Source organism: Callospermophilus lateralis, unplaced genomic scaffold (genome assembly GCF_048772815.1).
Source record: "Callospermophilus lateralis isolate mCalLat2 unplaced genomic scaffold, mCalLat2.hap1 Scaffold_386, whole genome shotgun sequence".
Taxonomy (NCBI): Eukaryota; Metazoa; Chordata; class Mammalia; order Rodentia; family Sciuridae; genus Callospermophilus; species Callospermophilus lateralis.
The window spans coordinates 587,407-602,012 of record NW_027514285.1 but is presented as its reverse complement, the minus strand read 5'-3'; the positions used below and the strand labels follow the sequence as shown (position 1 = coordinate 602,012).

Below are 14,606 nucleotides of genomic sequence, written 5' to 3'. Positions count from 1 at the left end.
TGTTTTTGCAGCAAAAAGCAGAAAGCCTTGTACAGAAGTAACCCAAGAATTAAAGAGCCTTGCATGTCAGAGCTATCTAAATGTTTGATGAATTGAAAAGAAAAAGAACATTCATGGTGATTATTATTTCCTCCCCAAATATCTGATATAAAAAGAAGTGCCCTCCAAGTTGTGGAATGTAAATATTTTATTAAAACAGTTGTCTTTCCACAGTAGTAAAGCTTTGGCACATACAGTATAAAAAATAATTACCAACCATAATTATACCAAATTTCTCTTGTCAACCGCATACCAAGTGTCTTCAATACAATTTTTTTCTGTATAAAAATACTGAGAAAAATTGATAAATAACAGGTAAGAGAAAGACACTTCTAAGCAACTGTTAGAATCATTTGGAGAAGTGAATACTGTGGATATTTTAAATATCACAGTAGCAAGGACACGCCATTCCTATAGTATTGTGGGCCAGACAATTAAATGAAAGCAGAAGTGTTTGGGCAACTTTCCTATTTAAAATTTTGGTAACATAATTCAATACATTATGCAAACCAAATCACACCAAGAATCATTTCATTTAAAATACTGAGCAGTACTGACTATTCTGAAGCAGAATGGGCAACATACTGCCCTCATTTATGAGAAAAGTCTCAAAACACTTCCCAGTGTGATGCTTGGAGAAGCCGTGAGTTTAGCTGAAGCTGGAGTCTCCAGAGCAAAAGGCTAAGAAAGAAACAAACATTCAAAGATGGGATCTGCTAACATCACTCGACTTCGGATAGACCATAGCAGACACAGATGCTTGTTCCGTTGGGTTGCAAATATTACTCTCTGGAATCTTCTTTGTCAGCCTGCACATCTAAAGGCATGAAGCATTCGATTGGGCAATCAACATTCTGTTAATGGAAGAAGAAGAGAATCAGTAGCAAATACTCTATAAAGTATATGGGGGTGTGGGTTGGAAGGGAAGACTTGTGACAACTGTTCATAGAAAAGAAACTTTCTAGTTTGAAGAGCCCAGCCATATACTGAGCAATGAGAGATATTCAAAAATTCAATGATGCTTTAAAATACAGTATTCCACACAAGTCACTTAAGAGATCTTCAAAACAACAACAACAACAACAACAACAAATATTTGGTTCATTCAGAAGAAAGGAATCTGCAGAAAGAGATTCCCTGTCATGCACCCAATTGCATTTAGGGAGAGTCTGCAGGGGCAAATGGACTTACAGTGTTTGTTGTCTGATGATATCTCGGTGTATACTGGTTGGGGGAGTGACCAGAGGAGGGGCCTTCAGGAACAGTTGAACCACCTGGTCTGTAACAGTTGTCACAGAGCCAACCCTGGAGGAGAGAGATGAAACAAATGGAGCTTAGGACAGACATCCCAAGGGCATCATAATTAGTGCTTGAGTTAAGAATTTCAGCTCTTGTGCATTGGTCAAATATAAGCAGTAAATCACTAAAGAAGCACTGATGAGAATCTCATGCATTTGCAACTCTTGGAATACATTTTGGTTTATCACCAAAGCTCACACTGGCCTCTGCATACACTTTGTCTTTCTCCTGGAATTTCCTCTCTTCTCTTCCTATCTAAATCCCACTCAGTCTGCTAAGTTTGATTGCAGTCCCAACATCCTCAGCAATGTTTTTTTTTTAATACTAGATGATGGAAAAGATTGTTTCAAAGAATCTTAGAGCTTTTAAAAGAGACTTGAGACCACATAGACACATACCTTCATTATACAGCAAAGGAAATAGAGATCCAGGGGAGAGGAGTGGCTTGCTGGGAGGGAGAGGGAAGTCACACAATGGGCCATGGTTTGGGGCTGCCAACATGGATTTGGGTTGACACTAGCCATGGTCTTTCCAGCATTGTATGGCTACTCCCTTCCTAAACCACCCTGGCCAGTAACATGGAAGTCTTGTCTCTGGCCAGCAATGGAGTGGAGCATAGGAACAGACCACACTACACCAGTAAAACTCTCTCAGATTTTTGCCTGAAGTGTGAGGAAATGAGAGTTCTCTTTCTCTGTTCCTAAATTGGGAGACGGTAAATTTGAAGCTGATCTTGGATGTTACCATAAGCAGGGAATCTACTAGAAAAGAAATGGTAGCCCAAGAGCAACAGACTCCATATGCCATGGTGGGAGCTGCCCCTCAAGCTGGTAGATACAGAACTTCTCAGTTATGGGAGCCATTTTTTCCACTTAACTTGAACAGGACTTTCCTCTTGCAACCCAAAGAACACTAATATATTCTTTCTTTTTTTTAAAATATATTTTATACATTCTTTCATATCTTTTATATATTCTAGACATTTTCCACTTTGTAGCCTACTTCCCATAACACCTAACATAATACAGGTCAATGCCTACCTACAGAATCAGGAATGTTCCTACTCCTGTCATAAGTGGTTCATTGAGCACTTTGGAACAGAAAAGGGGTCACAGGGGAAAGGTTTCACGTTCATTAAGTAACAAAGAGACTGAAGTGTGACCAATGTCTACTTCCCAATAAATTCTCCTTTACACATTTTTATACCAAGATGACTGAGTTCTATGATCGGTCTTTATGAGAGAAAGAGGGGGGGGTTTGAAAGAAAGAGACCAACTTCACACACTAGGGATGGAATCAGATCAGTTTCCTTGGACTGTGTCCCTTGGTAAGGTGATGCAGAGAGAACCCTGAAGAAGCTTCCCTGATGCCAGATGAATCTCCCCAAAGTACATTTTCCATCACGCTCATTTTCTTCTTGTGCATCTGTAACTGGTTAATGCCAAATATATCATACTGTGGACCTTGCCTGGGGTGGAAGCATGTTTCCTTCCCATGGATCAGAATTTGGAGTGTTGTTAGGAAAGGCATGTCTCCATTGAAAACGAAGGACGATGACCTTCCATTACTTTCCATTACAAGAGTCATTTCCCTTTGAAATTTTACTTATTTGGGAAAGGCACAGCATTCTGTTGTTACAATGAAGGAGGGCATATATTAGAAATAGCTGAGGAGTACTGGCTTAAATAGTGGATTTTTTTGCCATCTAATTTCTGACAACAAGACACTTAGGCAGAGGTTTGGTTCATGGAGCCTACCTGGGCCAGTTCACCCTGTCCCTGGGGGTGTGTTTACTGTCTTTCTGCTCCCTCAACCAAATCTGAGACATCCCAAGTCCAGCCAGTTTATTCTTCTCTTTTCCATAAACCCTTTCTTGCTGACTCCAGTCTAGTCAGAACTGTATTTGTCAGACTCAACTCAAAAACCTTCCTTAATTAGCTTGATTTTAAATACATACTAATTTAATTTCTGACTATATCATTAACTAAGAGCCATGACCACTTCTCATTTCCTGTTTGTCCCATTTACTTAGCATATTAGTAGAGCTAGTACAAGGATATATATTTGGACTAAGAGAGGGCACAAAGTGGAATTTTCTTAGACCCAAAGTATTATTTGAAATATTTCACAACAAGGCCACAGGGAAATTGTCCATCAGCATAGAGCTGGCTACTCAGTGCTCCATAGCAGGTAACACTTCCAGTGCTGAAGAACAGAACAGCCTGAGAAGAGCAGGCATGGGGAGGGGCTGTCTGCCATTCTCAGGGAGGATGCTCCAGAGTCTTATCAACTCTTCATAAGAGGCATGGAGGCACCTTGCACACAGCATGTAAATACAGGAGCCTCCCCTGTGTCATATCTAAATTGCAGGGAACCTGGCACATCCCATCTTACCTGCTGGCCTCCAAAGCATGTGCAGGAACAAATGGCACCTAAAATTTCCTTGTGCCACCATTCTCCCACCTGGTAAACCTTCCCATCATCGTAGCATGTTGTCCCATCTACATGTAGGCACAAATCAGAAGCACATGTAAGACCAAGAACAGCAATGCAGACTCAGCTTGGTACAAGGGTGGGTTGCATTTTATCCTAAATTTGTATCATCAAAGTCCAAATTACTCAAATTTATATGAATCATCATAAGAGAGGTACTACTCCTCAGATCTTAAGGCAGCATTTCCACAAACTAGATCTAATAGGTTCAATGGAAATCATATTTTTAAAGTTGAATTGACAGACCAATAGAGACTTCTTCCACCATTTTCACTGCAGATAATGATCAAAATACTCAGAAAAGTGCTAAAGTGGCCTGTAATAACATTCCATCATGTCTCCTTTTTGAGGCTCACCTCCACTTTTCCAAATCAAAAGATGAACAAAGCCTCTCTTCAAACCTCAAGGGGACCTAAGGTCTCCAGTCCATCCTGTGAATGGGCGTTACAGCCCCTAATGGAAGTGGGTGTGCCAATAGAGCTCCGGAAACCATTCTCAATGATGTACCGGGATTGCACTTGAATTCTCCTTTCCCATTGCCCAGACACGTGCAGCTCAGCATCTCGCCGTTGTCTGCCCTGCGAGTCCACTTCTCCCCAATCTTGTAGTTCACACCATTGTCGTAGCACCATTCTGTGTGGGTGGGAAAATCACAGGCAGAGTTATTTGTGTTCTGACTCTCAAGAGAAAAGCACACTGGGATATAGGATTTTAAAATCCACATATCTGGAAAGAATGACAAGTTAAAGGTCACAATCCCTACTGTGAACTGATTCTTCAGTTGGACTTAAAAATATAGTTTCTGCTATTTATTATTTTCTAGGCCATTTTAAGGCACTCCGCAGTAATCATGTCATAGCACTTGGTCAATGATTTCCATTTAGATTTTCATTAAGGTTTAAAATTGTGGTGAATGAAAGCAGGATCAGAGTAGTCTTTTAGGAATATATATATATATATATATATATATATATATATATATATATATATATATATATATATATATTATATATATAAATATTTATATATTTATATATATAAATATATATATATATTTTAAAGTCAGTTTTGGATTTGCAGAGACCTTAGATACAAAGAAGTGCAATGAAACAGATCAGCATTTTCTTTCTGCCATGACCTCTTGCATGTAAGTTGAAAGAAAGAATAAACATAGATGACAAAACAATGATAAACCCTGGCTATCATCCCTACAAACAGAGACCTGGTGCTGAAGAGGATCCACAAGTCCTATGCCTTTACCATATGTAAAAGATGACTTTTAGTCTCTGAGATTTATACTAAATAGAACACACTTAGGAAGTTTACATCAGAATGCATTTTTTCTTCTAATTTATAAAATCAACAATTCAGTCTTCTCAAATTGGAAGAAAAGGCATTAAACAATTATGACATTCAAGCAAAGAATATGTAAGTTGATCTAAAGACACTCATAAACAACCTTAAACTTCTGCTCCCACAATTGCACCTAATACTTACGCAGGCAAAAAAACAGGCAGACTTTTAGAAAGTAGTTCATTTTCAGAAGTTAAAACCAACCACCTCATTGCTGCCACATGTTAGCACACCCAACTCTACCGCAGTGCATGCCCATACTTCTGCTCAGCCTCCCAATTTTATATACCATTTTCAGGTGGCCAAGCTCAGAAGTCTACACTGTAAAAATCAGTTGGCTTTTGAATTTCAATCTGGATTAAGCCATTTCATGTATACAAGTCAACTAATATACTTTTAAGAAATCATTAAAAATCTGTTCTGTTTTACTTCCATGAATATGATTTGTGTAAACGTTGATAAAAGGCTTGTTTATATGGTATAATGGTTAACACCTGTAAAAATGAACCAATGGTCAATAATGATTATATCTCCTAAAATCGAAGGATAAGTGAAAGGTTATAAATTCTAATAGTAACTCTCAAAGCACAATAGATAATCCTAGGATCACTGTAATTTGAAACATTAAAATCTCTATAATTTGAAAATCAAATATATTTTGGTGAAGTGGCTTTTAAATTATGGACAAGTAGTATATCTGTACATTTTCCTTTACATTACTAGCAATATTCAAACTATGTGGCTGGTGTGTGTGTGTGTGTGTGTGTGTGTGTGTGTGTGTGTGTGTGCACATATTCAATGTGTGTATTTGTGATGTGTGTGTATAATGTGAGAGTGTGTGTGTACATGTGTATGTTTGATTTGTGCTAAATGAGTATGAATATGAATCATCACCTTGAACCACATTCAACACTAAAGATTAAAAGAGAATTGGGGTTTCTCTGACTGGTATTCTCAATGAGAACTGACTCCACTGAGTTTGACTTAACAGAAAATTTCAAAAGCATCACCAACAACTTGCTTTAATCAGTAGTTGTATTAGCATACGACTTGAAATGAAGCAATATTCAACAAGTAAAATTTCCCATCATTTTTCAATGATGCAAAATGTTACTTGGAGTCCAACAGTTTTCTCAAATGACTCCTTGGTACGTTAATGCGAATGTATGGAACTGGAGGAGATGGAGGAAGAGTGGATGGTCAGAGCAAGCTACTCACTAGATGAATCGCATCTGAAATGCCCACTGCCAAAGCCCAAGCACTGGCACGTGATTTTAAAACCAGTTTCAGATATTCGCTCCCATTCGTCTCCAATGTCATAATGGGAAGCCGAGTAGGGGTCAAAGCAGGTGTCATCAATAGGTTGGTTTGGGCCTATGAGCAAAAGGAAGAAAAAGCAAAAGAGACCTATTATTGGTGGTTTGGAAGAAGAAGAAGAAACCAGAACATTATATACAATGACTTAATCTAACAGAAAAATTCTGGTAGCTCTAAAATTCCATCTGCTCCATGGATGTATCAGCCATTCTCATAAATGATGTAAAGGTGTAGCCAATGGACACTTGCCACCAGCATCTGAAAAGGAGACCATCTTTCACTTTTGTCTTCAATTGTAAGAATGATCAAATCTGGTAAATCTACTTTATAGAACATGGAATCGACCTTGAGGCAATTTAAGCCAGGTAAGAACAAGGGTAGCAATGCCTCTCCATCAGGACCTGAGTGACCTTGAGTTAATTATTTAACATCTCTCTCATGAGGCCAAGAAGCCAATGTATTGTCCTTTTGCCAACCTGTAGAAAGTTCTCACTAAACTAAGAAATATTATCAGAGGCTACCTTCTGCTTATGATGCAAAGGTCTTAGCATTTTTATATACTGTTATAATGCAGTCTTCACTTTTATTATTGCATTTTTTTGCATAATAGTTTGGAAATCCTAGATTTTGCAAAATAGTTATTATGATAGTAAAACTGATTTTATTAATAAAACCAACTGTTTCAAATAGGAGAAATCAAATGTGAAGTACATGAGTTAGGACTAAGTAACAGTCTCATCATGTGACCGAAGATCTTGTCTCTTTATGTTTTAGAAAAACTTGTTTTAAAATAATTTGTGTAAGCCAGGCATGCTGGGTACACACCTGGAATCCCAGCGACTCAAGAGGCTGAGGTAGAAGGATTGAAAGTTTATGGCCAGCCTCAGAAAAATAACAAGGCCCTGTCTCAAAATAAAAACTTTTAAAAAGGACTGGGGATGTGGCTCAGTGGTTGAATGCCCCTGAGTTCAGCCCCTGATACCAATAGCCAAAGTCAAGAGACCCTGGCTATCATGAAGAACACCACTGCCAGGAATAAGGAGTAGGAAAGAAAAACAGAAAGAACTTAAGACTGTTAAATGGGGATTCATTATTCCAAAAATATTCAGGAGTTAAAATTCTATCGTAACTAATGTTATGGAGATGGAATATTTAAAGAAAATAAAAAGATGTGGAAAAGCACAAAAACCTTTATGCTCTCAAAAATTCCTTTCACACAACAATTTTGCCATTAAAGCGACAAAATGCAATACCTAATAACAAACACAAAAGAACCTCCCCCCAGCCTGCCAGCAATTAGCTGCTATAATTCACCAAAGTTTACACATATAAAATAGTAGTCTTTTGTCAGATAAAGAATAAGGCTGAAATTATATAACTGGACCCTAGGATGGAATTCTGTCACATGGCATAGACAGGAGTTACCACTCCTTTTTGGTGTGGAGAGAGACCCTTCCAATGGGAAGATTCAGGATTCACGATTTTGATTTTTTCCTATCTCATGTTCCTCGGTGAATAACATCAGCTGCTGCAAAGTAAAAGCCAGGTGGCATGCTACTGGCTTGAAAGGACTTGCAAAGTGCTACAAAGAAGAGTGAGTGGTTGCCAGGCACAGTGGCACATGCCAGGAAACTCAAGCTACTTAGGAGGCTAAGGTAGGCCAGCTTCAGCAATTTAGCAAGGCCCTAAGCAACTTAGCAAGCTCCTATCTCAAAATAAAAAAAAAAGGCAGGGGATGTAACTCAGTAGTTACACATCCCTGGGTTCAATCCCCAATACCCATTCCCCACCCCACAATAAAGTCAATGGTCATTTAACCTTTATGATGGTTTTACACCTATATCATCAGGAGAAAAAAAGTGAAATAACTTTAGAATTAGGAAGCTCTTTGGATAAAAATGGGTTACAGAGGAGAACTTCCCATTAGTATTGGTACTAAGAATCACTCTAGGGGACCACAGCATGGTGAGAAGGAAGGGGTACGGGAAAGTATACCAGGAAACCAGTGCCTCATATCAACTCAAGACACTGGGAAAGATTCAATACTTTTGGGCTAAAAAACTGGCCTGTCATCCTAACACTGCATGTGTGTTGGTGAGGACACTTAAAGTTAAGTGAACTTAAGGTGGCTCATGTACTTCATATTGATGGTACGCATACTTCCCACAGTTGCAAGGAAACAAGCAACAAAGGAACAGTCACTAGGAAAAGCCTTCTCTGGTGCAGTCCAACAAGGAGCATGTGCCTAAACCACATGTGAATTTACATACCAGGGTTGCCCACAGTCACAACCTCCTCCAGAACCTTGTGCCTCTTCAGGTTTTTCATTGCCTCCACTAGGATGGTGTCGGTGGCCCCTCGGGTAAGGCCTGTCAGAGTGGCACTGGTGGAAGTTCCAGGAACTCGGAACTGCAATTATTGGTACAGCCAAAATGGGGAGAGAGCATTATAGTAAAGAACAGATGCGGGCTCCCCTGGTCCCTTATCATTAACCCTCACTGTTTAAACAAATCAAAGGGAAACTAATAAAGACCAGGGGTATATAGGAGTCCCAACTGGCCAAGGAGAGAAATGGAATGAGCATGGAATGGTCACTTCTCTCAGATTTTCCTACCCAAAGTCTGCCTATGTGCTCCATAGTTAGCAGGAGCCCTCAACGACACTAGCCGCCTCTTAATCCTACTAGATGTGGCTCTGTAGAAGCCCATGGAAGCCCTGCATGATCCTTTCACATCAAGCACAGACACTGCTCTCTGTGGAGACAGGCAGGCCATGCACAGTGGGCAGTAGACCACAACACAATACAGAGTCCTTAAAACAATGGCACATCCTCAAACTCAGGTTTCTAAGCTCAGGAATCTCCCACAACATAGTCATTTTAAAAAACTGTGCCAGTGGGACAAATTAAAGGATGGGGTTTTAGTAAGAGAATCCGTTACTTCTAACAGCTGACATGCACAGCTCCTCTTACATTCTTTTTCCTTGTATATACTACAGATAATGGGATTCTTCAAGGACAAACTAAGAATGGTGCACAAATGTAAATTCAGTGGAATATCTTTCTTCTTTTCTAAGATCATCTCTTTGTTCATCTTACTATGGAGCCTCCAATGTGTGAAGATAATAAAAATGATTTCATTCTCTACTGAATAAAAGCTAATGACGCTCTCTGGTACATCCTCCCAAGTAGAGCCATATGGACTTTTAATAAATGATCAGTGCTTAAATGTGCCATCTCTCTAAAAGTTCTAGAAGTAGCCATTTTACATCAGAGCCTCTTAATCCTACTAGTAAGAAGCCCATGGGAATTGATAACCATTACCAATTAATAACCATTATCAATTCAGGCAATGAAGACTATTTATCAACCTGATCAAAGCCCCTGGGGAAATCAGCAATTCTCAGATTACAAAACACTTTCCCAGAAGGAAAACTTTGTCACTTCTTTCCTCTAATTTATTCCTTTCTGAGCTTCCCAGCCACAGGCAGGGAGGGAGCTGATTACCTGTAAGGGTTCTTCTGTCATGCCAATGGGCTGACATGAAATGATATACGCAGAACTGTCCTGGAATGGAGTCCAAGAGATAGTTGTCTGAGAGAGAACTTCTTGTCCTGTAGAGGCATTTGGATTGAGCTCCATAATGTGAGGATAGAGGTGGTAGTCTACTTCTCCCCTGGGGACATGAATCTCATCTATAGTTGGCGAGTATGGTCTTGGCCTATGCCTTACGGGGGTGACCGCTGTGGGTGGTGTGGTCCTCCTAAAACCATGTTTCTCAATGACCATTTGTTGCCCCAAACTGGGCTGCCGATGGCTTGTGCCAGGAAGCTGAATACTGTTTCCATTGTCAACCCCAGGGCTGGTGATGAATGGGGTCTTTGGAACTGTGGAGGGAACATCCAAGATCTCTGGTCCTTGAAGATTGTGGTGAGGAAGGGTTACCAGTTGGGGAAGCTCATCTAGCCAAGAGAGGTTAGAGCAAAAAAAGCAAAGCGCGTTAAGTTTCAGCAAGTAGCAACCATTATCAATTCAGGCAATGAAGATTGTTTATCAACCTGATCAAAGCCCCTGGAAAATCAGCAGTTCTCAGATTACAAAAAACCCCACTTTTTACCAAAAAGAAAACTTTATGATTTTTCTCAAAGGTTTCTTTATAGTTTAGAAAGAAAAAAAGTGTTAGCATGAATTTATTAGAGACACAAAGCTTTGAACCATTGAGCACCACAGAAGCTGCCTCTGTTCAAATTAAGCCTAATGAAACTGCAATGTGTAGAGCCTCCCCAGCCCATTCTCTTCTCTCTTTAAACCTGAGAAACAAATCATAGGAACTAGAATCCACAGCGATCATGTCAGTATCAGAAGTATGAGAATTACAGAGGTTTAAATCAGAAGTATGAGCATTATAGAGGTTTAAATCAATTGTTTTCATGGTTGGAAATGGTAAAAAGAGGTAAGAACACATATTTGTTTTGAAAGCTTTCCTATTGCCATATGTACAGCATTTTCTCCAAATTGAACTAAGACCGAATGACAAAGTAAAACATTATTTAGTTCCAAGTTTCAGAAATCAAATAATAAGACAATGGGAGGGGTTTCTATCCCTCCTTTTTTAAAAAAATATAGTCAACACAAAGTATAGAAGAATAGCAATAACAACTTGGTTTTATATTTCATATCGGATTTGAATTTTTGAAAGGTAATAACAAGGTTTTATATTGACTGGCCTTTTAATAAATAAATAAATAAAATGGAACTCTACAGAGGATGTTCAGTTATTCCTCCTGTCAGATAGTACAAAATATACACTGGGCCATTAGAAAAAGCATCCATGAGATACGCATCAAAACATGGAGAGACCCTTTTCACAATGCAAAATCCATCATTCATTAGTTTAGTCTTAACGTTCCTCTTATTACCTGGAAAGTGCTTTTTACCTGTCTTTTTCCTCCCAATCAGGGGCTCATTCTTCTGGTTGTTCTTCAGGGCAATGATGTAGATTGTGTACTCGGTTCCAGGTTCTAGGGCTGATGGGCAGAATAGAACGTCATGTCATATGGAGGGTACTGTGTGGAGAATGTCTTTTGAAGTGCAGGGCTTCCCTTTCTCATGATATAGCATCAAAGATACAGATGGAGTTTCAAGACTTAGACTGTCAGAGGGAGTAAAGAGGAAAGGGAGGGAGCACAATACCAGTAATAGTGGCCTCTGTGACACCAGGTTGGGGCCGAGGGACCACTTCTCTGGGAGGGGACCCAGGCTTCTCATAATTGATGATGTAGCCAGTGATCTTGGCACGGGGCGGTTGCCATGCTACCAGCAAGGAGTTGGGGGTGGTAGTCAGGAAGCACAGGTTGGATGGTGAATCAATGGCTAAAAGAAAGCAAAACTAAGTCTCAGAAAATAAAAGCCAAGAAAATGCTCCCATATTCCCCCCCCAGCCCTTTTAATCAGACTTAAGAGAGTGAAATTCTGTAAGCTCTTCCCATGGTTCACAGGGAGTCATATTACAAAGACCCTTCATTTGTTTCTTAAGTTCATGTGTCTGATTATACTACAAGCCAGTGGTGTCCCTCAGCACAAAGCAGTTACCAGTGGAGGCATCAATGACCACGGGGGAGCTGTGGGCATTGTCGTTCAGGGTATACAGGTAGATCTTGTAGTCCGTGCCGGGTTGCAAACCTGGGATGTGAGAGGAGATGGTTTTTATGTGTTCTTCTTTACTAGGAAAGTTTTCAAGCCCACACCTGCAATTTTCTTGGCTCATCTACCCACCCATGTTTATACAGATCATGGAAGTGGTCTACCTTTGAACAATAAAGTAGAACATGATGTGGATATTAACTGTTATTGTGGAGCATACTTAAAAGCAAATCACTAATGCAGAGAAGGACCTCCAACTAAAATAAATTTTTAAATGCAAAAATGCTACTTTAGAAGCAGTCCTCTTGGAGAATGAGGGGTGGCCCACTGAGTGTACTTTCTCTATAGGGTAATTAGGTGGTCATTATTTGGTACCTGGAATCAGAATTGTACAGCACAAAAAGACCTAAATTGATCTATTTTATCAAATTCCCTCTGAACTTTGACCTTTATTAAGTAATGTTGTTTGTCTTTATTAATTAAGTCTTTTTAAAAATCTATATTAATGCTAAGAACTATACACCACCATTTCATTTTTTTCTTTTCTATTTTTATTTTTTTTGTGCTTCTGGGGATGGAAGCCAGAGCTTCACCAAGTGCTTTACCATTGAACCACATCCTCAGACCCTCTTTCTTTTGGTTTTACATTATTTTACTTTTTTTTTTAATAAGGAAGGGCATAGGGATGAAAGAACAAATCTGATAAAAAGCCATTTCTCTGAGACCACACAGTAGACCAAAATAAGAGATTCAAAGGACAAAACTATTTTTGATTATGGTATGAGAATAACTGTTTCAAGCTGTGTTATCATAAAAAATTGGAAATAAGTTGAATCATATAAGACATAGAATAACTAAGAAGCTGGTTTACATTGTGAATGTTGATTGACTGTCACTTGTGGTGAAGGTGGTGGGTCCCCTCACCTGTGATGGTATAGCTTCTGACATCTGGGCTGATGGTTCTCTGAACTGGGGTCTGGCCATTGGCTGGGACGGCATCAACTTTGAAACCAGTGATCGTCTCGGTCTTGGTTCGCCAGTTAATGGTGATGGTGGTCTCAGTAGCATCTGTTACACGAGCCCTTCTGGGAGGGCTGACATCTGCATGGGATTATAGCTAGAGATTAGTGCCTGCCTGGCTCATATAGGTGAGATTTCGATCTTTTAAAACATTTCTTTATGTTTTAAAAATACATCCTCTTCAGAAAATACGTTGATTAAATAATTTGTAGATTATCTCCCTTGGCATTCAAAGAATGTTCAACAGTAATTAGGAAATATGGAAATAGTTACATTGGGTGCCTTTTTCTTTGAAGAACTGAAAAGCTTTATAAATACTACCAGTGGTTCCCAGGTCTGACTTTATAGTACCTACAAATCTTCAGTAAGTATTAAAATGATTAATTTACTGTACTGTAAAAGTGTGTGGTAGGAATTATAATAGCATGGCCAGCTAGCAATTATATGTATATATAGCCAGTATTATTGCTAGTATTTTGTCGTTTTTATAGGGCTTCATATCTTTTCTCTCAACAGAAAAGATTCCTATTTTATCTCTATTTTATTGATGATGGAACTTTTGACACTTTATGTGACAGCTGAAAGAGCGCACAGCAAGTTATTGATGGAGCAGAAACTAAAATCTGGGCCAAATTTGATCCCATACTTATGGTGCTGTTAAAATACAGTAGAAGTCAACATGTCCTCCCCAGACCTAACTCCAGTAAAACAAATTCTAACAAGCGGAGCATAAAGTAGCTGTTAGTCCTAATCTTTAACACCAATGTTATACCATTATGAAAGGATTTCATTTTAGGTATTAGTGGAATACTTTCTGAAGGGGCAAAAAAGGTAACAGTCAAAAAGATAGGGAATCCCACCAATTTCCACATTGGGACTCATTCCACTTTTAACTTAGTGACCAGAGAGATCATTTATCATTCTTTGTTTATACAGAAAATTTTGAGACTAGAAAATTGGATTACTTACTCTCGAGAGTGGTGATGATCCCCTGAGCTGGTCTGCTGGTCAGTGTGTCCTTAAGAGCATAGACACTCACTTCATATTTGGTAGCCACCTAGAAATAAGGGCTTGGTGAGCTTTAGCAGTGTCATTGCAAGAAGCCCCGGGAGTTTCACCATGGCTTAGATAATTCAGTGGTTATTAGTAAAAAAGAAATAAACTAACAAATCTCACAACACTGTCAATTCCTAGATTAATTTCATCTCTACACTACAGATGACCAGCAACAGACTGAAATTAAATGAATTTTAAAATGCTCTTATGGGCTTATGCCAAAGTAAGCTATAACTCACATTTTCATGTAAAACTGGTGATGAAAAAATAAGAAAAGTGGGTAATAGCCTGTTTTTTTTTCTTTTATGATATGACAGGTGTAAATCATGAATTTTTATGGTCACAGACAAAGATAATTTTCTTTTCTGTCTCTGAAACCCTTTTCTGT

The 14,606-nt window shown here is 39.0% G+C and overlaps 1 protein-coding gene across 1 annotated transcript in view; it reads right to left on the bottom strand.

The window, feature by feature from the left end:
• Positions 1-821: 821 nt before the first annotated feature.
• LOC143388542 (fibronectin-like) overlaps positions 822-14,606 on the bottom strand; it is an 80,600-nt gene continuing 66,815 nt past the window's right edge. The window contains 13 exon segments of the mRNA XM_077108288.1: positions 822-893; positions 1,231-1,344; positions 3,733-3,839; positions 4,339-4,464; positions 6,403-6,558; positions 6,773-6,781; positions 8,772-8,910; positions 10,007-10,461; positions 11,437-11,526; positions 11,693-11,872; positions 12,092-12,181; positions 13,067-13,243; positions 14,132-14,219. Coding sequence (XP_076964403.1) covers positions 822-893; positions 1,231-1,344; positions 3,733-3,839; positions 4,339-4,464; positions 6,403-6,558; positions 6,773-6,781; positions 8,772-8,910; positions 10,007-10,461; positions 11,437-11,526; positions 11,693-11,872; positions 12,092-12,181; positions 13,067-13,243; positions 14,132-14,219 — 1,803 coding nt within the window.